The sequence below is a fragment of the Zingiber officinale genome, chromosome 5B (assembly GCF_018446385.1).
Source record: "Zingiber officinale cultivar Zhangliang chromosome 5B, Zo_v1.1, whole genome shotgun sequence".
NCBI lineage: Eukaryota > Viridiplantae > Streptophyta > Magnoliopsida > Zingiberales > Zingiberaceae > Zingiber > Zingiber officinale.
Window position 1 is genome coordinate 1,729,730 of NC_055995.1, and position 21,559 is coordinate 1,751,288.

The 21,559-nt window shown below is 33.5% G+C and overlaps 2 protein-coding genes across 4 annotated transcripts; both read left to right on the forward strand.

The window, feature by feature from the left end:
• The first annotated feature begins 2,502 nt into the window (after positions 1-2,502).
• On the forward strand, positions 2,503-10,712 carry LOC121983885 (casein kinase 1-like protein 2). The gene is made up of 15 exons (XM_042536565.1): positions 2,503-2,699; positions 2,792-2,895; positions 2,992-3,032; positions 4,463-4,532; positions 4,626-4,774; positions 5,116-5,211; positions 5,297-5,367; positions 6,960-7,021; positions 7,187-7,250; positions 7,330-7,414; positions 7,498-7,624; positions 7,736-7,818; positions 7,902-7,962; positions 8,393-8,538; positions 10,077-10,712. The coding sequence occupies exons 2-15, from the start codon at positions 2,820-2,822 to the stop codon at positions 10,365-10,367; spliced, it is 1,422 nt and encodes a 473-aa protein (XP_042392499.1). The 5' UTR covers positions 2,503-2,699; positions 2,792-2,819; the 3' UTR covers positions 10,368-10,712.
• A 3,946-nt stretch (positions 10,713-14,658) lies between these two features.
• LOC121983886 (protein HEADING DATE 3B-like) lies at positions 14,659-20,151 on the forward strand. 3 transcript variants are annotated; one of them, XM_042536566.1, is made up of 5 exons: positions 14,659-14,842; positions 14,925-15,307; positions 16,787-17,712; positions 18,758-18,809; positions 18,890-20,151. In XM_042536566.1, the coding sequence occupies exons 2-5, from the start codon at positions 15,086-15,088 to the stop codon at positions 19,907-19,909; spliced, it is 2,220 nt and encodes a 739-aa protein (XP_042392500.1). In that variant the 5' UTR covers positions 14,659-14,842; positions 14,925-15,085; the 3' UTR covers positions 19,910-20,151. The 3 variants fall into 3 exon arrangements, with proteins under 3 accessions (XP_042392500.1, XP_042392501.1, XP_042392502.1); XM_042536567.1 differs by having other exon boundaries at positions 15,014-15,307; XM_042536568.1 differs by having other exon boundaries at positions 15,067-15,307.
• Positions 20,152-21,559: the final 1,408 nt, after the last annotated feature.

The following is a 21,559-nucleotide window of genomic DNA, read 5'->3' on the forward strand; positions in this document are numbered from 1 at the left end:
AGAAACACACTGTTTCTAAGCTTCATGTATATTTTCTTAATTCCAAGTTAGTTAATATTGTTAATTTGAGTGATGAGGTTGATTCTGAAACACACTGTTTGCTGAATAATAGAGACTGTCAAAAGTCTGCGCTACACGCGACGCGGAATTCAAAGTCCACGTTCCACTGCTGGACCGAGCTTGCAAGATTATAGAATTTGCAATATTAAAATGCTTATCGAATTTTTTATCACTTGATCAAATTTTCAAAAGTAATAGGGAACAAATAGCTTCTTGGTTAATGTTTTTTTTTTTTTTAACTTTGTTACATCATTAAGCAGCTGAAAAAAAAAAACAGTAGATATATTCTTATTCAACCACCTCGTGAAATAATTATCATGACAATGGCAGAAAGCAAAGTTTGGTTAGGGATGAAAATGAATTGGAATTGGATCGGATTTTATATTCATTATATTTATTCTCATTTATTATATATTTGTCGGGTATTTAACTTTTATTTCATCTTCATATTTATTAGAGGATCGAGTATCAGAACTTTAGTACATAATTTAATGGTTTTAACTAAAAAAAAAATAAGATATGTATCAAGACAACTCCTCTCTTATAAATATAAAAAATACTAAAATCTTTCTAAATATTATAAAAAATAAAAAAAAAACAAAAAATAGTAAAAAGACTCAGAAGGATTTAAATGATGGAAGTTGGGGTCAAAATTTGACCGTTACTATTTTACCCATAAAAATATAGGTTTTCGAATCCTATACGTGTGTAATCATTGATAGAGTCTAATACCGAATCACGAATCAAATATTAATTTTTGAAAATGAAAGTACATAATTTAATGAGTTTAATTCAAAACAGGATACGGATCACAACTTCTCTCTTATAAATATCAAAAATAATAAAATTATCTTAAATATCATAAAAAATAGAAATGATCAAAAATAGTAAAAAGACTTTGAAAAAAATTTAAATTGTGAAATTTAGGAGCAAAATTTGGCCGTTAAGATTTTATCTATAAAAATATAGGTTTTTAAATTTTACACGTGAACAGAATCTAATTCTAAATCACGAATCAAATATTAATTCTAATATTAAAAAAAATAAAACTTTTATTTAAAAATGAAAGTACATAATTTAAGTATTTTAACTCAAAACAAGATAAGTACCAAGACAATTCCTCTCTTATAAATATAAGGAATACTAAAATTATCCTAAATATTATAAAAAATAAAAATTATCAAAAATAATAAAAAAAACCTCTAAAAGGAATTTACATGGTGAAATTTAGGGTCAAATTTTGACCATTACGATTTTACCCATAAAAATATAGATTTTCGAATTCTACACATGTAACCTTCGACAGAGTCTAATTTCGAATCACGAATCAAATATTAATTCTAATATTAAAAAATATATAACTTTTATTTGAAAACAAAAGTATAATATTTAAGGATCTTAACTCAAAACGGGATACGAATCAAAGACAACTTCTCTATTTTAAATATCAAGAATATTAAAATTATCCTAAATATCATAAAAATAAAAATTAACAAAAAAAAAAGACTCAAAATAATTTAAATGATGAATTTGGGATCAAAATTTAGGATGTATTTGGTTTGTTTATATTTTCATTTCATTTTTTTTTCAGAAAATCATATTTTCTCATTTTTCAGAAAATAACTTTTCTATATTTTTTATTTTCTTGCTCTATCTTTTCTTGAAAATGAACATGGATAATGTAAATCAATTACGTTTTTTATTTTCTCATGAAAAATAAAAAATAACATGAAAAATATAAAACAAACGCCTCCTAATGTAAGTTTTCAAATTATGAATCATGAATAAAAAATTATAAGCTTTCGATACTTGAAAGGTCATATTAAATTTCAGGATGGTGTCTACATCAATTACTACGAGCATTGGTTGCCAGAAGGTAGCGATTTGTTGCCGCACTGCATTCATGGCTTGGCGTGGAGTGAAGAAGAAAGAAATAGATTTGTTGTTTATTGTGTCTGAATGAACGAAATTATTTATTCTATTTCTATTTCTTCCCTTCTCCAACCAAACGATTAGGCGCGAGCTCATGTTGGGTTAGACTCCGACCAACTTGAGTCCAAGTTAGGCTTGACTCATCATGTCTCCTCGCGGGGCTCAGTCACGCCTATTGGCATCTCTACCTAATCCAAACAATTTATAACTTTTAAAAAATTAGTCAATTTTTAAATTTTTAGTTGGAAAATTGCCTAAATACTATAATAAATGCACAGCTTGAGAAAATGTTGATGTCTTTGTTTACCAAACCACAAAAAGAAAAAAAAGAATTTGAAAAATGAAAAATAGATAAATTAATATTAAAAGATATATCAATTGAACTAATTCAGAATTTTTAACGGCGAAATGAAACGCCGTTATTTTGAAAACAACACAAAAGGCCGGAAACAAACGGATAGGCTCGGCCTCCGCTAAACAGGCGACTTCACCGAACAGTACTAACTACGCTTTCTTCAGAATCCAGTGCGAATAAAGCGTGCGAGAATACGCCATCGCCTCGCTTGTTCTCCCCCCTTTTCTTCTCGTTTCTGAGCGACGAATTGACGAGGCAGGTCCCCGCTCAATCCAATCTCCGGTTCTTCCGTCGATTGAGCCCGGCTGCCTCTCTCCATCGAGCTGCTAGATTCCTTTTGTTCATCGTCGCGGTGGGTAGGAGCAGAGATTTCGTTATTGTTGTTTACCTACCTTTTTTTTTCTCCAGTTTAAATGATCGAATTAGGGGTTGATTTGAAGCCAGGTTGTATCCGGTTTCCGATCGCGCTCGGATGGAGCCTCGCGTGGCGAACAAATTCCGCCTCGGCCGAAAGATAGGGAGCGGGTCCTTCGGCGAGATTTATTTAGGTTTGTCGCTGATTCAGCTTGCAATCGAGATTTTTTTTGTTATTATTTTGTGGTAGGAATTGGGATGTCTGATTCTGTGGTGGTTTCGCTTGCCAGGAACAAATATCCAAACGAACGAAGAAGTTGCCATTAAACTTGTAAGTGTAGAGTTTTGACGAGGATAGTTTGCCTTCTTCAGCAATCAATGAAAGTGTGAAAATTATTTTTTGGAGTGTTTAGTGTGGGCTTCGAGGTATTTGTGTATCTTTGATGCCTTTGCGTATGTAGTTGATTTAGCTGAAATAGAAATTTATTTATTTCTTTTCAAGCTAGGGCACCATTGAAATAGATAGTTTCAGCTTGAAAATCAGAAACAAAATCGGTTTTTTTTTTTTTTTACCATCATCTACTTGTGTCTCTCTTAGCGTTGGGTGCTTGTTTTGGGAAAATGCAGTAGCTTTCACCCTGGAGCTTGTTACAGGAAAGTTTGGATTGAAATTTGCGGGTGACGCTTGAAGCATCACTTGTGAAGAAACTCTTGGGAAGTTAAACCTCAGGCATATAAGATAGCATTATTGCCCTTTGTATTCCATGATATGAGACAACTAGTGTTATCCTCTTTGATTCAATGTTTTTTTTAATAATTAACTATGATAATTAGATTTTTTGACAAATAATTAAAATAATTAGTGAAAATAATTGTCTTTTGTCAGTAATATAATTTACTTCAAATAGTTGGGACTTGACTTCTGGTTGTTTTATCTTCACTTATTTTGAATTACTTTATTAAAGATAAGTTATTTATTCTATTAATCACTTGAACATGCTCATTTCTGTAGATGGTATTATATTTTGTTGATTATCATTGATTATATTTATAATTAGAAATATTTTCTTTAACTTTGATGTTATATTGAAGCATTTAACTTATAAATAATAATTTTCGTTGAATGTAACATACTAATGTTCAAATTGCTAGTTAATTTTTCACACTATTCAAGAAACTTCCTTCAAACATAACGGATGCTTTGATTTCTTTTCAGAAACTATTTTTTTTTCAGAGAATAAACTAACACAATAGAATATAACTTCAAAAGATTAATATTTATTATACAAGCATTTATAACATAATACTCAATGATTGTCATGAGACATTTGTAACAATAATATAAACTACTTTATATATTAATTAAATTTGTTTATTAATTATATTACATAGCCCACCTTATACATAAATACATAGTTAGATTGCATTTCTCATTTAATCTATTGATTAAATGTAGGCAAACTAGACTGCATATTAATCTTCGGATTATTATGCCATTTTGATCAACATCTTAGCCATTAAAAACTTAAATTAACACAAACCCTGAAGATGGCTACTACAGTTGGATTCACCTGTTAAATGAAATAAATACCTCACACTCCTTATTTGTAATCTGAAATTGTGCTAATGTATATGCAACACACTACACAGAGAATATGTAAGTTTTTTTTTCCCATTGGATCGCAAGAGCTTCTTTCTGTTGGTCCAAGTTTTGGATTTTCTACCTTCCCTAAGATGGCCACTTGCTATTTATTTTCCTAGGAAAATGTTAAGACGAAGCATCCACAGTTGATATATGAATCAAAGCTATACAAGATTCTACAGGGAGGAAGTATGAAACTGCTTTCTGCTTTTGTTAGTTTTGGAAATAAGATTTTGCCAATCTAATTCTTCATTCCTTTTTCTTCCTTCATTGATCTGGCAGCTGGAATTCCAAATGTTCGATGGTATGGTGTTGAGGGTGACTACAATGTTCTGGTGATGGATTTACTAGGACCTAGTCTTGAAGATTTGTTCAACTTTTGTAACAGAAAATTCTCGTTAAAGACGGTGTTAATGCTTGCAGACCAGATGGTATGCAAATTCATATTAATAATGTGTTTTTTGGGGATTATTGAGCAATTTCCAACTTATTTGTTGTTCTTGATTCTTGCCTTCCATGCACCTGCCATTTTGACTTCCACGTTGTTTGTTGTTTGCACAGTACTTAATATTACAACTTTGGCTCACCTTCCTTGTTGGATGAATCTTTTCATTCCTTGTAATCTTAGGAACTCCCTTTGGAATGCAGCTGATGCCCATCTTTTACTCTCAAAATTTTAGACCAACATTTCTAACTTCATCAATCTTTATTTCTGGTCAATTACCCCCATTATTGCTTTCAAAGAATTGAACCTTTGTCTGTGCTTTATCAGATAAATAGAGTGGAGTTTGTTCATTCAAAATATTTTCTACATCGAGATATCAAGCCAGATAATTTTCTGATGGGTCTTGGGAGACGAGCTAATCAAGTAAGACTTTAACTTCCCTCTACCATGCATATAAAATACACGTGTGTTATGCTTTGTTGTTAAGTTACTTTGGCTTTTCATATAGGTTTATATTATTGATTTTGGACTTGCCAAGAAGTATAGAGATAGTTCTACTCATCAGCATATTCCTTATAGGTAAGTCTTTATGGCCATTTCTTCTATTTATTCGATCAGAACTATTGCATTAAGCACTAGCAGATAGCTGACATGTTTTTAGAGACTTCTATAGTTCTATTGTGATGTACTTTGTAAACATGTTAATATCCTATTTTTTGAAGTAGAGGCTTATAGAAATGAGTGCCTCGAGAAGTGGAGTTTATTCCTTATGACACTTCCCAATATCTGAATTGGTATGACCCTTTTGTGCTTTGGCTGCTTCTTTGGTATTAGGCATTAGAATCATGGTTGTATGTCCAAATCATGGGAAAATTAGTTTTTTTGTTATGCCAAGAGTTATCATTGTGGAAATAATAATTTTTTGTTTTTTCCCCTTTTACTTGAGCACTTGGTTTGGATTTAGAATTTTTTTTTCTAATCCCATATACTTATTCTTTATTAGAGAAAAATTCCAGGTATTCCTTTGTCATAGCCTTTCCATATTAGTGTTATTTTTGGTCTTACATGCAAAATAGGACAATGTCTATTCCTTCCAATTATTAAGCTATGTTTACTTAGTGGAAGAGAAGTTGGAGAGAAAGGAGAGGAGGGAGGAGGGGAGGGGAGAGGAGAAGAGGGATTAAATCTTATTTACTTTAAGGAGGAGAATATGGGGGTGAGGGAGGAGGAAAGAGGAGAGACGAAGAAGATAGATGAAATATCCGCCATCAGCTGGTAGCATTGGCATCGATTTCCCCCATCCAGGCTTTATGTTTCCATGTGACATATCGGAAAGGAAGATTAATTATTTGATTGAAGAAGAATTTTTTTGATGATAAATGTAATTACTGCCAACTAACAAGGATTTGAGATGACCTTTCTTCCCCAGAGTTGAGGAAATGTAATAATTAGCAATAATTGTATCACATAAAATCTTGCTCAACATTATATTTCAGTCAGTATTAGAACCTTTTGTGCGTTTAGTTAAGTGAACTTACAGTTTAGGAAGTTAATTGTGTGAATTTATAGCATATATATTATTCAGAAGGAGAATTAGCAATTATAGGTTTCATCTATTAGAATCATTGTAAATATTGGAGGTTTTCTGCACATGATCAAATTTGTAAGATCTGCAGCACCAGTAAGCTGTCTTATAGGAAGGCATAACAAGAATGGTCATTCCACTCTCGTATCTGTATCAGCAAATACTGGTTGGCAAAATCCATATACAGTTATGTGACATCTCGAAAAATTCCAAGTAAAAAAAAATGTTTGATAGTACTAGTTTATATCAAGTTCTTAACCAAGCAGTCCATAGTTGCAACGGTGTTGTCTAGTTTTTGTCAGCAGAATCTGCAGTTTCAGTTGCTAACAACAATGATAACAATCAAGCCTTTAACCTACTAAGTGGGGTTACATTTATGGATTCTCCTTTTAGTGTGCGTATTTTATCATGTTTTAACATTGTTTCTTTTTCATATTTTTAGTATCTTTATATACTGCCGACTCCACCTAGTGGGATTAGGCTTAGTTGTTGTTGTTGTAGTAGTCTCTTTATATTCTACCTCATTTTCATTAGCATGTTGTTTGAACTTGATGCTCCTTTTCATTTGTCAATATCCTCTTCGCAGAGAGAATAAGAACCTGACTGGAACAGCAAGGTATGCAAGTGTTAACACACATCTTGGCATAGGTATGGAACCTAATTTTTACTTCACTCAATATTTATATGTTTAATCTGGATCTATCTGTTATGATAAATATTTGCTAAATTGAATTTTGGTTGATTTATTTTCAGTTTTGCTCTTCATTATGAATCCATAGTCTGACTTCTATGTTTCTGGTTTTTACTGCAAAGAGCAAAGCAGGAGAGATGATTTGGAATCTCTTGGATATGTTCTTATGTACTTCTTAAGGGGAAGGTGCACTTGGGTTTCCCAAAATTTCTTTTCCTATATCTGTTAACTTTTCTAATATAAATTTGCTGATTCTTTGTTTCAGTCTTCCATGGCAAGGTCTGAAAGCTGGAACCAAGAAACAAAAGTATGAAAAGATTAGTGAAAGAAAAGTTGCCACATCCATTGAGGTTTGTTTTTATTCATGTCACTAGTTGAGTTCTTTTTCCCTTGACATTTTCACTTGAGGATGGAGAGCTATTGGTGCAATCAGGCTTTATGTCGGGGTTATCCTTCAGAGTTTGCATCATATTTCCACTATTGTCGTTCGCTACGTTTTGATGATAAGCCAGATTATGCATACCTTAAGAGATTGTTCAGGGACCTCTTCATCCGAGAAGGTTAATTTTCTTCTTAGATTTTTTTTTTTTCCAAACTTGTGTCAGATATCTCATAACTGATAACTTTTTAATCTTTATATGAATGGTTGTAACACTTGCTATATGTTGCAGGATTTCAGTTTGATTATGTTTTTGATTGGACAATTTTGAAGTACCAACAATCACAGAGTGCTAATGCTCCTTCACGAGCTATTGTTAGTTTGAAGAACATGTTTACTTATAAATTGAAATAGTCTTTTGCATTAGTGACTAAGTTGTATTATCTCTTATTTCTTAGGGACCAGGTGTGGGACCTAGTTCTGGCTTGGCTCATGCTACTACAAATGATAGACAGCCTGGTATGCCTGTTTACCTGGTGCTATAGTTACTGGTTTTTAGCTTGCATATCTAATTAGATTTTGCAAATCTGATAATTTTCATGTAATTTAATCCTTTTAGCATGATTTCAGTACATATATGTTGTCTTGTCTCTTAGAAATTGCTCATATGTCTTTACCAACTTATAATCTGCCCAGAAATAAGCAATAACTTCTGTGCTATTGTGAATCAATGCAGAATTATTGTTTCACTAACATTTGAAATATCATTACTTAGAAAAGAACCTTCACATGAATTTGCTGTTAGATAGTTTATTAATCTGAATGTTCTTGTTGTTGACACAACATTCAAAGTAGTGCAGTCTGTGTTCCAATTGGAGGTTGCAGATCATAACTTCTTCCAACCATTATTGGTTGAACAGATTAATTTGTTCTTTTTTTGTTCTGTTAGGTGGTGAAGAAGCAAGGACAAGTGGTTGGGCAACATTGGACCCCACTTATCGCCCAAGAGTTCCACCTCCAGCTGTGCATCCTGGGAACTTGACCAAGCAGAAGGCTCCTGTTGGTCATGATTCACCTGCAAACAAAGAAGCTGTTGTGAGTTTTGTATCTTCTTTTCACCTTTCTGTGTAGTAGCAAGCATGGTTTATGATTGTTGGAATAGATATTCAAAAGTCGTCTTCATAAAAGTTGGATTTCATGGTTGTAATAATTTGTTTTGGATATGGACTAAGATGAATTAGTTAATATAAGTATGGTCTATTGTATCAAAGTTTGACAAAGATGTGAATTCACATGCATCAAACTAAGTCGGTATCAGGTGCTTAGAAGTTTGTGTATGTTAGACTAGGAAAAGGTCTCACTTATCATGTTTGGGCTATTATAACATCTAATAAACACCATTTTTTTGATATAACTATGGTTTATATTGCATAGTCACTCAAGTTTGCGACTTAGCCCTTGTAAAAGAATCTTCTCTAAACATGGGATTTGACAAGAATCACATGGCTTGATTTAGTCAAGATTTCATAGAATTTGGCAGAATCCCATTCTGTCACAAAACCCATTTAGGAGATGAAATTTGTAACTTTCCTATGCTTGAGATGTCCAACATTACTGTTATTCCATCCAAACAAAACTAATTCTGTTTTTTTTTAAAAAAAAATGCCTTTTTTGAAATTTGTTCCATGTGGATGGTCCTCTATTGATATGAAATTTATATTCCTGGTTCTTGTTTTTCATTTGTATCTACCTTTAAATTTTTAGAGATTTACCCTATTCCTGGTTCTGTGGTGCAAAAACCAGGTAGATATAATCTCTTGTTCTTGTAATTTAATAAGGGAATGATGGTGATTATCTTTAAGGTTTTCCTGCTTAGTAATTCAGCTACTTTAATGACTTACTAAAACACATAGCTTAGGATTACTCTTCGTAGAATAACTTTTTTGTGTCTCACTTAGCAACAATTTTTCTACGATCTTGAATATTCATATCATGTATTAATTGCCTCGTTTCTGGGCCCATTAGAAATTTGAGGGCTTTCTGTTTCTTTAATTGGGATGTGAAGAATGAAGATAGTCAATTGAGACAATTGTTATGTACATGTTTGTAAAATCATATTATTGAACATTTCTCATTCTTGAAGTTAATGTGTGTGTTACCCAAGTTGCTTGGAATCGCTCATGCTCATCCTTGCTTTTATCTTTCCTATTCAGCCATGTCAATTACTAAGGTGGGCATCATACAAGTGAATTTTTAATGGGCCTTGTCCTTCTATTTGTAGTATTGGATTCCTGGCTGTGAACTTTGTTCAGACAATCAATGCTCTATGAGAGCATAGTTTCCACAAACCTTGAATTACATGCCTGCCTTGAACTTTTGTGAATATGTCTTGTTCTTCTTCTGCAATAGTACATTTAGTAGAGTTTCTCTGTTCAAGCTCTTGTTTGTCTATGCCATCGACTTGGTGATTTATTGTTGTAAGCGGGAATGTTTAACAACCTTTACGACCTCATTTGGTCATGCTCTTTTTACCTACTGATTACATTGTCTAGCTTCCAAGTCGTTAGTAGGGCATGTTATTTTGCATTTGCTAATTGATTCTATGTCTTCTAACACTGAAAAGGCATTTGTAGTTTTCCAGTTCAACTTTTTTGGGTCAATCAAGCGGATCTTCAAGGCGAGCTGTTGTTTCTAGCAGCCGAGAAATAGGCTCTGAGGCTGATCAATCACGAACTCGTACTACGGAGGCCAGTCCTGGGACCTTCCGTAAAATTTCAAGTTCCCAAAGAAGCTCCCCGTTTAGTTCTGCAGAACCCAGACACTCTTCCCAGGTAAGGAACCAACCAAACTTGAAGAACTTCGAGTCCACTCTCAGAGGGATCGAGGGCCTTAGTTTTGACGACGAGGAGCGGATCCAGTATTAGCCTTGCCAAGAAAGCTTCACGCCGCGGTCTCTTATCTTTGTAAAATTTTTAGAACACAAGGATTGCAGCAGCCTTCACCTGATCTGGTATATTACTCTGGATAACTGGATTTGAGAAATTTTCTTTCACAGACAGTAGATTGATGGTGGGTCTGAGGAGCTGTCACTGTTTGTAAATTTATTTAGAAGTTGCCATCTCTCCTCCGCTTTTATAACTGTGTATTGTTTGTTTATTTCTGCTTCTGCTGTAAAAGGTTGGCTGGCTACCAGCCTTCCAGTATTATTGGATAACAAACCATTCATCATGGCTTCTATTAAGTTCACTAATTAAATGTTCATCATGGCTTCTATTAAGTTCACTAATTAACTGTTTGTTGTGGTTAGATTCAAACTAGATTATTGCAATATAGTGACTAGGGGTAAACAAATTAAATCGAGTTGAATAATAAGAAAATATTAATATTTGAGTTGAGCTATTCGAAACTTGATTTAAAATTTAAAAATATAAATAATTTTAGTTTGAATTTGATTCGAAATAAAATTTATGAACTTGCAAAGATTTAAATTTGAATTCTATTCGAATTATTTAAATTTTAATTTATGTGGATTTAAATTAAAATTATGTAAAAATAATTAGAATTTAATTTGAATTCAGCTTGTAAATGGTTTGTGTATAATTGAATAAAATATTATGAGTTTAAATTTGACTTGAAAAAATTATGGAACATGTTTGAGTTTGATTTTGATAATTTTAAATATAAATTAAATAATTTTTGAACTTGTTGGAAAAACTTAACCAGCTCAATTCGTTTGCATCACCGACCCTCAAAACTCCAATCCAATCAGTTTTTATATATTTGATTTTTTTTAAAAAAAATAATTTATCAAAGGCACATCCAAATTTTTAAATATATCAAAAGATATATATTACTTTATTATTTACCAAAACGGATCTTTTTATAGTATTTTTCCTATTTTATCTTTCTTATTACTTTTATTTTTATTTTTTCTATCATTTCTCTCTCTTCTCTTTTCTCCTATGCATACAACATTTCTTCTCTTTTATCTCCTCTTTTTTTCTCTTTTACATGTCGATTCTTCTAAAAACATTTTAACATCTCTGAGAAATCGAAATAAATAATGGATATCATATTTGAACTCCTTGCAACCTCAGAAATCCACAGGAACTGAAATGGATGCAATCGTAGCTTTCTAATTTCATTAGTGGATTTTGGTCGAACCCCATTAATAGACCTAGAGAGTTCCGATTACATCCATTTCAGTTCCTGTGAATTTCTGGGATTGCAAGGAGTTCAAATATGCTATCCATTGTTTATTTTGGCTTCTAAAAGGTGTTAAAATGTAATAAGAAATAATCATCAAAATTCTCCACGTTGGGCCTGATATAGGCCCAACATGAGTCTGATATGATTCCATATCAAGCCCAACGTGGAGAATTTTAGCTCAACGTGTGCCTGATATCATTTCATATCAGGCCATATCAGGCCTAACATTGGGCCTGATATAATTCCATATCATGCTCAACGTGGAGAATTTTGGCGATTCTTCCTTATTACATTTTAACATCTCTGAAAAGTCAAAGTAAACAATGGATAACATATTTGAACTCCTTGTAACCCCAGAAATCTACAGGATCTGAAATGGGTGCAATCGGAGCTCTCTAGGTTCATTAGTGGGTTTCGGTCAAAATCCATTGATATGAAATAATATCAGACCCAACATAGGCCTTATATCATTCCATATCAATCCCAACGTGGTTCTAATATCATTCTATATCAGGCCCAACGTGGAGAATTTTGATGATTCTTCCTTATTACATTTTAACACCTCCGAGAAGTCGAAATAAACAATGGATAGCATATTTGAACTCCTTGCAATTTCAGAAATTCACAGAAACTGAAATGAGTGCAATTAGAGCTTTTTAGGTCCATCAGTGGATTTCGACCAAAATCCACTGATGAACCTAGAGAGTTCGATTGCACCCATTTCAGTTCCTGTAGATTTCTGGGGTTGCAAGGAGTTCAAATATGCTATCCATTGTTTATTTCGACTTTTCAAAGGTATTGAAAATGTAATAAGGAAGCATCGTCAAAATTCTCTACGTTGGGCTTAATATAGAATGATATCAGGCTCAATGTGGGTCTGATATAGAATGACATCAGACCCACGTTAGGCCTGATATGGAATGATATCATGTCCAACATTGAGAATTTTAACGATTCTTCCTTATTACATTTTAATACCTCTGAGAAGTCGAAATAAACAATGGATAGTATATTTGAACTCCTTACAACCTCAGAAATCCACAGGAATTAAATAAGTACAATCGGAGCTCTCTAGGTCCATTAGTGGGTTTTAGTCGAAACACACTAATGGACCTAGAGGAGCTCCGATTGTACCCATTTCAATTTCTATGAATTTCTGAGGTTGTTAGGAGTTCAAATATGCTATCTATTATTTATTTTAATTTCTCAGATGTATTAAAATATTTTTAGAAGAATCGACGTGTAAAAGAGAGGAAAAAAGAGGAGAGGAAAGAGAAAAATGTTACATGCATAGGAAGAAAGAAAAGAGGAAAGAAAAGAGAGAGAAAAATGATAGAGGAAATAAAAAAAATAATGAGGAGGGTAGAATGAAAATATATATATATAAAAACACCTTTTGGTAAATAATAAAATAGTTTTTGATAAATTCAAAAATCTGGATACATAAAAAGAAAAAAAAGTTTCTCAATATTAAATAATTGGGACTGTTTAAAAGAAGCTCACAATTTTGTGTTCCATGTAACTACCATTGCAGGAAGTTAAAAGTCTTTCACATGAGGATTAAAATTCATTACAAAAATCTACTTTTTCCACCATAAAAAGGATTTTAAAAAAATTCTAAGAATCTAAGGATCCCTCAAATATCGCAGAGATCTGTGATTAAATGTAATTCTTCAGGCACTTGTATGTGTTTAGGGTCTCATTAATTCACTAATTGCCTTTCTAAGTGATGTGCTTATTATGATCATAATAACATCATTTTGTCGGACATAATTAATAGATCATGTAATAACAATATCCAAACAATAAAATTATATGATGATTTGACTAAAATAGTTTGAGAAAAAGAAAAATGACACTAAGAGCAGAAAGATTTAAGAGGTAAGTTAAACAATTAAATATGTAAATTGAAATTATATTTTATAACGGTAAATTAGATAAAAGTCCCTAAATGAAACTTTAACTTTACATATAGTTCTTATCTTTAAAAAAATTTATTTTCATTCTCTATATATAAAATTTTAGTTACTTCTATTTTCTCATACAAACATTATTACTTAATTATCCCTCATATTTTTTAATATAAAAAATTTAAAAATAAATATAATTATTCTTAAATTCAGTACTTTAATTAGAATCGAGTATATTTTCTATCAAATTGAGCACTATTCTTTTTACTACTTAATATAATGCCTCCTAAATTTAACCCTATTTAAAAAGAATCTAGTATATTTTTTATTCAATTGAACACTATTTAAAAAGAATCTAGTATATTTTTCATCTAGTTGAGGTAGAAAAAGAGTTGTGCTGATAGAAAATATATTAGATTCTAATTTAATGTGCTGAATTTAAAAAGAATTATACTCATTTTTATACTTTTTATATCTAAAAAATATGAAAGACAATTAGATAAATTGATATCCATTATGTTTGGTTAGGGAGTAAAAATTGAGCATGATTTTTTTTTCTCGCTAAATATAATTACTCCTAATTCAATACAATTTAAAAAGAATTTAATATATTTTTCATCTAATTGAGTACTATTTAAAAATATCTAGTTTTTTTATCCCAGTGAGATGGTAAAAGAGTCATTCAATTTGATAGAAAATATACTAGATTCTAATTTAATATATTAAATTTAAGTACAATTATACTTATTTTTATAATTTTTAAATTTAAAAAATATAAAAAATAATTAGATAAATTAATATTCATTATATTTAGTTAGGGAACGGAAATAAATTTTTTTTTTTTTTTGGCAATAGAGATGATAAAGTAGTTTTGTCTCGGAGATTTGCATGCAAATTTTCCTATTTTATAACGTCAATTAAATTTTGTGTGCGTCGCAGCAGAAGAGAATTTATTAATAATATTATTATTATTGCCCTAAAAGTTAAAATGTAATATTTTAAATAAAATAATAAATAAGTAAATTATGAGCTGTAAAATGAATTATTATTTTATTCGCATCTATAAATTGATGAAATGGGATGAGGATCTAAAAGCGACTCCCGATTGATCTCCACCGAATCTTTATTTCCCAAACCCTTTCTCTCTCCCATATTCGGTCCGATTCATAGCTGCTACTTCTCCGCCGATTATTGGATTACTGTTAATAGATTCTCCTCGTCACGAGATTGCCGCTCAGCTGTCGCGGTGGAGTCTATGATGCTCGAGTTGGCGCTTTCAGGTACTGTTTCTGTTCTTCCCTCACGAACTCTGCCGAAAAGTTTGGATTTTTTTTACCCAAATTAACAGAAGGATTGTCGTAGGCTTCCGACACTGGTTAAGGATTCTTTGAGGGATTGGATGTCTATCTGCTTTCTTTGGCAGTTTTCATTGAGGGTTTTGTTCTTTTCAGTGGGTTAATTAGGGGGTTTTCGGTGGAGACGGATTGATTCTTAGAATTTCCAGATCGGGGGAATCGAGTGATATGAAAGGGGCGAGGGAGGAGGATAAGGTCATGGGGCCTCTCTTTCCGAGGCTGCACGTGAAAGACACCGATAAAGGGGGTCCGAGGGCGCCTCCGAGGAACAAGATGGCGCTATACGAGCAGCTCACCATCCCTTCTCAGAGGATCAACTCGACCTCCTCTGCCATGCCATTTCCTTCTCGGAACGCCAACAGTTTGGCTCCTTCACTTTCGTCCAGTCAGGTTGGTGATGCCCTTTGTCCACTTTCTAGCTTGGTTAAATTTGTTGAACTGTTTATCTTGCTGCTATTATTCATCTAACGTATTGCACAGAAGTAAGTTTTGCATGACACATCGTTGTAATGCTGTAAACTTAATTTATTCTTTTCCTTTGAAGTTAAAACGGATGTAATGGGTACGACCACAATTCACAAAGGAATGGTAAAAATATTAATTGCAATTTTGGAGCAGTGTAATATGTGCTACCCTTATTTGTTTTTGAAGTTTTAATTAACTCATTTAAACAAAACTTATTTTTTTCTATATAATGACACTTGTTTTTGAATTATTGTTGAAATGTGAAATTTCAGAAAGAAATTAACTTGCATGCACGCCACACTCTCTTTGTATGTACTCTTTTGATTTTTGTCACCTTGATTCCTCTTCCACCCTTTCACATCTCAAATTCTCAATAGATGAGCTCATCAAATATCAACATCCAAGCATGGTTTCAAGTATCAACTGGTATCAATCGACACGTTGAATGTATTGTTCTATTTCTAATTGTACCAAAATTGTGATGACACAAGGTAAATGTCATTATGTTGTCTATGCCAACAGAATCTAAATGGTACCAATAGAGACAATGCTTGTCTTAGTCGGTACTATTTGAAACTAACCAAGACAGGAAGATTTTCTTATGATGTATCATCTTTTAATTTTGTTTGCTAGATGGGTAAAATGAGCAGTAAGGGGAGGAAAAACACTAACGAATTATATTGGCCTAGGCCAAATAAGAAGTGTATGTTCAAATCCAAACTGTGGTGGTTAACAGAAATGCATGAAAAAATTAAAAAGTTTGTGGTGATCAGTATATGCTGTCAAGCATAAAAATCTTAAAACTTCATAGATTTAATAAAGAATATTAATCCACCCATCTAAACTATACTTTCTAATAGGAATAAACCAATATTAACCAATGATGTAAAATAGATAATATATATAAGGAGCATGCATATACTTAACATTTAAGCCTTAATCTATATTGGTAGTCGGTTTGGGTTTTTGCATAACAAATCAACCATGATTGACTTCATTTTGAAAATGAAATTACATGTACCTGCACTAGGGCTTAACTCTGCTTGCATCATCTGAGTTTGAAATGTGCACATAGCATCCTCAAAGAAGATTCAAACTGCATGTAGTAATCTTGCATAATACATTTAATAACTATGCTGTTGATTTTATATCTTTTTTCCTAGGCTACTTTTTTTTGGTATTTTTTTTTGTTTCCTTAAGTATTTCTAAGCTTGTTGGGACCTCAATGATGTGCTAGCTTCTATACTGACCGTATCATCTCGTGTGGTCCAGTATTAAAACCATGGTGTACTTAGAATACTCTTATTCCATATATTTTTTTAATCAAAGCAGCAAAAGGTGATTGCTATTATATATTTGAATCTCTTCAGTTTTTTTAAGAGTTGACAAGCATTTATGTTTTAGGGATGTGGTCAGCTGAGGAAGATAATTTCTCCTTTTTGTATGACCCCTCAAGTGCCTGTTCGTTCAGCAGAAACCTCTAGAACTTCTGATGGTATGAATCCTGTCACAAAAAGGATAGAATTGGGGAGAAACCCCTCAAAGCAAGTTAGTTCTGGGAATTTGTTTGGCACACGATCAGCTGCTGAATGTAGCTTTCAGAGACAAGAAAACCCTGGGATGAGAAATTCTAGTGAGAATGTTTTGAATGATGCAGATGATATAGTGGTTCCTTCCTTTGATCAGTCAGAAATGGTTGCATCCATGCCAAAGGATACAGATATGACAAATGCAGGAATGTTAACTACCTTCATTTCATCAAAAATGCAGGAGAATCTTACAGCTGTTAATTCCTTATTTCAATACCCAAATTCAGATGAGAAGTCCTTAGAAGAAACTGAAATTACAGAAATTAGATTACAAAATTCTGATAGAACTCATATTGAAGATCTTAAAGAAATTTCAGCAATTGATAAGACCAAGGAAACCAAAGAAAAGTCTCCATCCAATAATATTGCTAAACAACCAAACAGTTCAAAAGATTTTGTTAAGACTGATACAAATAATTTTCATTTAACTGATAAGTCAGATACAATATTATGTCGAGAAAATGGTGGTGTTAGTGATAGTAGAAAATCTCTGAAGGCCAAAACTGATCTGTATTCCAAGTTGTCATCTAGAAAAAGTTCAAAAAATTTATCTAAGGACTTCCATAACAAGGACAATGCAAAGATAAATGGGTCATTGGTATTTGGTGTCACTGAGAGGCAACATGATGCATATGAGCCCTCAATGGGTGAGACAGTCTCAAGCTTGGAAATATCCCCAGATGATATTGTTGGAGTAATTGGTACCAAGCACTTTTGGAAGGCCCGAAGAGCTATTATCAAGTATGTATAAAACTTTCACTGATTTACTATTTCTAGAGGCACATTCTTGAGAATGGTCTTCACAATCTATGTTGTGCCTTACCCTTTAGGTGGCATTTACTTAGATTACCAATAAGCATTGTTTCTCTTTATTGTTTCATATTATGAGTGACCAAATTTTTGTCCTTTGTATGTCTGATACTATTTACAACCAGTGAATCGTATTTGGGGCACCAATTGAAGGGCTTTAAGTAATGGGCTTGACTCTTCCAATGCAATTGAACTGACCTATCAATTTACTGGTTCGGTAGAGCCCACTGTTTGATTAGTCTAGATCTGAGTCAATCAATTATGGAGATATGGAAAAGGGCATTAGAATTGTCTTAAATAATGCATGGTTATTTCATACACTCTGGCAGAAAAATGCTTATTCATTCTGATAAGTTCATTATAGGCCATTAAGATCATGAACTTGGGGAGAAGTTAGCACAAGTAGTTTGTTGCTTTAGAAACGTGAAGGTATTAGGGGTGTTTGGATGTGAATTAGACTATTATCTTTATAGGAGTGACAGGGAAAGGGCTCTAGCAAAGGTTTCTGGACCCTTGCCATCTCTATTCCTTCGCGGTCACGGGATGATACTAAAGTCTAGATAATCTAAACCAGTATAAGCATAATTATGCAGTTACAATGCATATGCGCATATGCGGGCAGAGATATGGTGAGGTACTGTAAGCATCAAAAGTCAATTAGCCACTAGGTGAGGTTCACATACTGCACAGTAGTTATCTTTGAAATTTCATAATCACTTCCACCACCTCTTTTGTCCAATTCACAAAAAATGTGAAATCGGGAAGGCTCTTTTTTTGTTGTTCACGAAATAGTAATTCCTCAACTTCTTTTACCCAATAGGCAGTGCTCATATATGTATAAAATGTTAAGCACTCTTTTTTGGCATATTACACCTGCCATTACACCTCAAACGTGATATCAATGGTTAAATGTATTGCATTTTGGGTCATTTTTCTTGGAATGCTGTCAAGTAATGACACTTGTTCTATTCTTTAGTCAGCAGAGAGTGTTTGGAATGCAAGTGTTTGAGCTTCACAGGTTGATAAAGGTTCGTTTCAACAGCTCAGCTAATTATGTTCATTTGGTCCTCTATCTTCTTGCGCTGTCCATAACATTCTACTGAAACAGGTTCAGAAGTTGATAGCTGCATCACCTCAGTTACTTCTTGAAGGGAATACTTACTTAAACAAACCATTGGTAAAATCTCCACATAATACCATATTACCTCAGTGCAATGCTAATTCACAGCCAGTGGAATTAAGGGGACGAGATGATCTTCATACAACAAAACATACTTTGGAGCAGCCAACAGAGGATGACATTGATGGAGTCCCAGTGCTCCCTGCATATGAGGATGGATCAATAATGAGTCCACAAGTTCGAGTCTCTAAAGTTGGGCAAAACTCTGTTATTCCTTCTTCACTGCCAATGGCTCCTGATGACAAACAAAGTCCTTGGAGTTTTCCTCCTTTGGCAAATCAATGGCTAGTTCCAGTTATGTCACCATCAGAGGGACTTGTTTACAAACCATATTCTGGACCTTGTCCATCACCTGGTAGTTTCATGGCCCCTCTTTATGGAGGCTGCACTCCTCTTGGACTATCTCCTCTTCCTGTGGACTTTGTAAACCCAGCCTATGGTGTTCCAGCATCTCATCAACCACCAAACATGGGTTTGTCTGGTCCGTCTGCGATTCCACCCCACTATTATCCTTTACCTTACAACCTCCGACCCTTGAACCCAATCATCTCAAGTTCTGCTGTTGAACAGGTCAGGAATCTAGCTGGTTCACAAGCCAATGGCCAAAGTGTTCAGTACTCCAGGGGCTCTTGTAACATGTTCCATCCTCCAAGGGATAAAGTATTTTCTGGCAATCTTGGAAAGTTTCAGGCATCAAAGAACAGCGAGTTGCAAGGAAGTACTGCAAGCAGTCCAATTTCAGCAGCACGTCCAGAAGGAAGATTGCAAATACCTCCTCTTCCTACATCTCCAGTAGCTAACAGCCTTAATTGCCCATCCCAGTCCAGTGGAAGGGATAGCCAAACTCGGGTCATTAAGGTTGTGCCTCACAATGCTAGGTCTGCCACAGAGTCCGCTGTCCGGATTTTCCAATCGATACAACAAGAGAGGCAGCAGCATGACTCTTGATCAATAGACTTGCTGAACTGGGATCAACTTCCTCCTGAATTTCTTGATAACTTGCTAATATTTCTCTTCTGCCGCCTAGTTATGCTCTTGATCTTTTGTTTGGCAACTTGATATACAAACTTACTGAAGTTACGCATGAATACAACAACATCAGTAATGTAATGCTCTTTAGCTTTTATCTCATAGGTATTATAGTTGCAGAATTGATTGTACATATATGGAAGCCCAGTGTTCTGATATAAGCATTTGTCTCGATAGCTATGCGGTCAAATTTTGACCTGGACATAACTGTGAGCGTGTGGAGGTCACTCTTCTGTGCTCGCAATGTCAAGTCAAACCCCATGGAATTTGTTATGAAAAATCTTAGAGACTAATACAAACCCTTCTTTTACCATGCTTTGTTTTTTTTTATTTAGTTTGTTATCTAATTATTCAAACTAATTAATCCTTAATCCTGGGATGATCAGTCTATTCTTACCGCTTTTCAATTAGTAAAACATTAAATTTACCCAAGTAAAAATGGAGAAAATCAGGTTAATGAATAATTCAATTCAAGAAATTAATTTTTTAATTTTATCAAAACATTTGTGATCATAAAAAAAAATGCACAAATAAAATTTTCAAAACTCCCAAAAAATTACAAAAACTACCAAAAAAATTTTTATATAATTGTGATTGAAAAATTAACACATTTAATTATTAGGGGTTTAGAGCCTACTTTTTCACGGTGAGAAAGCACAATAACGCTGCCGGAACTGGGTGGATCGAAGGAATCGAACAGAGACTTGAACCCCATATAGTAAAAAAGAAGAATATGTGACCATGCTAGATACCGATGGACGGAAGATCGTCGTGGGTGGGATAATTTACAAATATGAACTTTACTCCTCCGGCAACGTAAGAAGCGATCTCAGGAGGCCACAACTTTAGAACGTCTGCTTCCGCTGCTTTGTTTACTAAGGTGACGTTTGATTAAATGATGGAAATGACTATGGATATAAGTTTGATAGTAAGGTGGAATGAAAATAGAAATGGAAATGAAACCGACTTAATTATGGATCTCAGGAGGCCACAACTTTAGAACGTCTGCTTCCGCTGCTTTGTTTACTAAGGTGACGTTTGATTAAATGATGGAAATGACTATGGATATAAGTTTGATAGTAAGGTGGAATGAAAATAGAAATGGAAATGAAACCGACTTAATTATATGGGTTTGATTGATTCCCATAAATCTAAAAATCATTCCTAAATTATCATTTTCAAACCCATAATCCAAACATTATTTTTTACTATCATTCTATTCTTTCATTTCTAAATTCATCAACCAAATATACCTTTACCACCCAAGAGAGTATGTATTTGACTGCCAACCTCGACCATTACCCATGATTGTGACATGTGGACCAGGCATTCTGGGACCAGATTCTTACCTCGTTGATTCAGTTTGAGAAAGAAAATGAACGCAGTAACTTCACCACTCCGGACGTTATAAGCCATGAGAATGCCCACTTCACCAAGGACAAGCAAGTGATTCAGGTAGCTAGGAAGACCTGGATCAACTTTTTTTGGACGACGAATTTGATCTCTGATGATTGTGTATAATTTAATGATGTGTATTAGCTAAGAAAACTAATTTTGTTTTCCCGATGA

Excerpts from the sequence above, each read along its gene's own strand:
- LOC121983886 (XM_042536566.1), top strand. The coding sequence starts at position 15,086 with ATGAAAGGGGCGAGGGAGGAGGATAAGGTCATGGGGCCTCTCTTTCCG. Across the intron at positions 15,308-16,786 it reads CTTCACTTTCGTCCAGTCAG|GGATGTGGTCAGCTGAGGAA; the intron begins GTTGGTGATGCC and ends TTTATGTTTTAG. Across the intron at positions 18,810-18,889 it reads AGCTTCACAGGTTGATAAAG|GTTCAGAAGTTGATAGCTGC; the intron begins GTTCGTTTCAAC and ends CTACTGAAACAG.
- LOC121983885 (XM_042536565.1), top strand. The coding sequence starts at position 2,820 with ATGGAGCCTCGCGTGGCGAACAAATTCCGCCTCGGCCGAAAGATAGGG. Across the intron at positions 3,033-4,462 it reads AAGAAGTTGCCATTAAACTT|GAAAATGTTAAGACGAAGCA; the intron begins GTAAGTGTAGAG and ends TTATTTTCCTAG. Across the intron at positions 7,251-7,329 it reads ATGTACTTCTTAAGGGGAAG|TCTTCCATGGCAAGGTCTGA; the intron begins GTGCACTTGGGT and ends TCTTTGTTTCAG.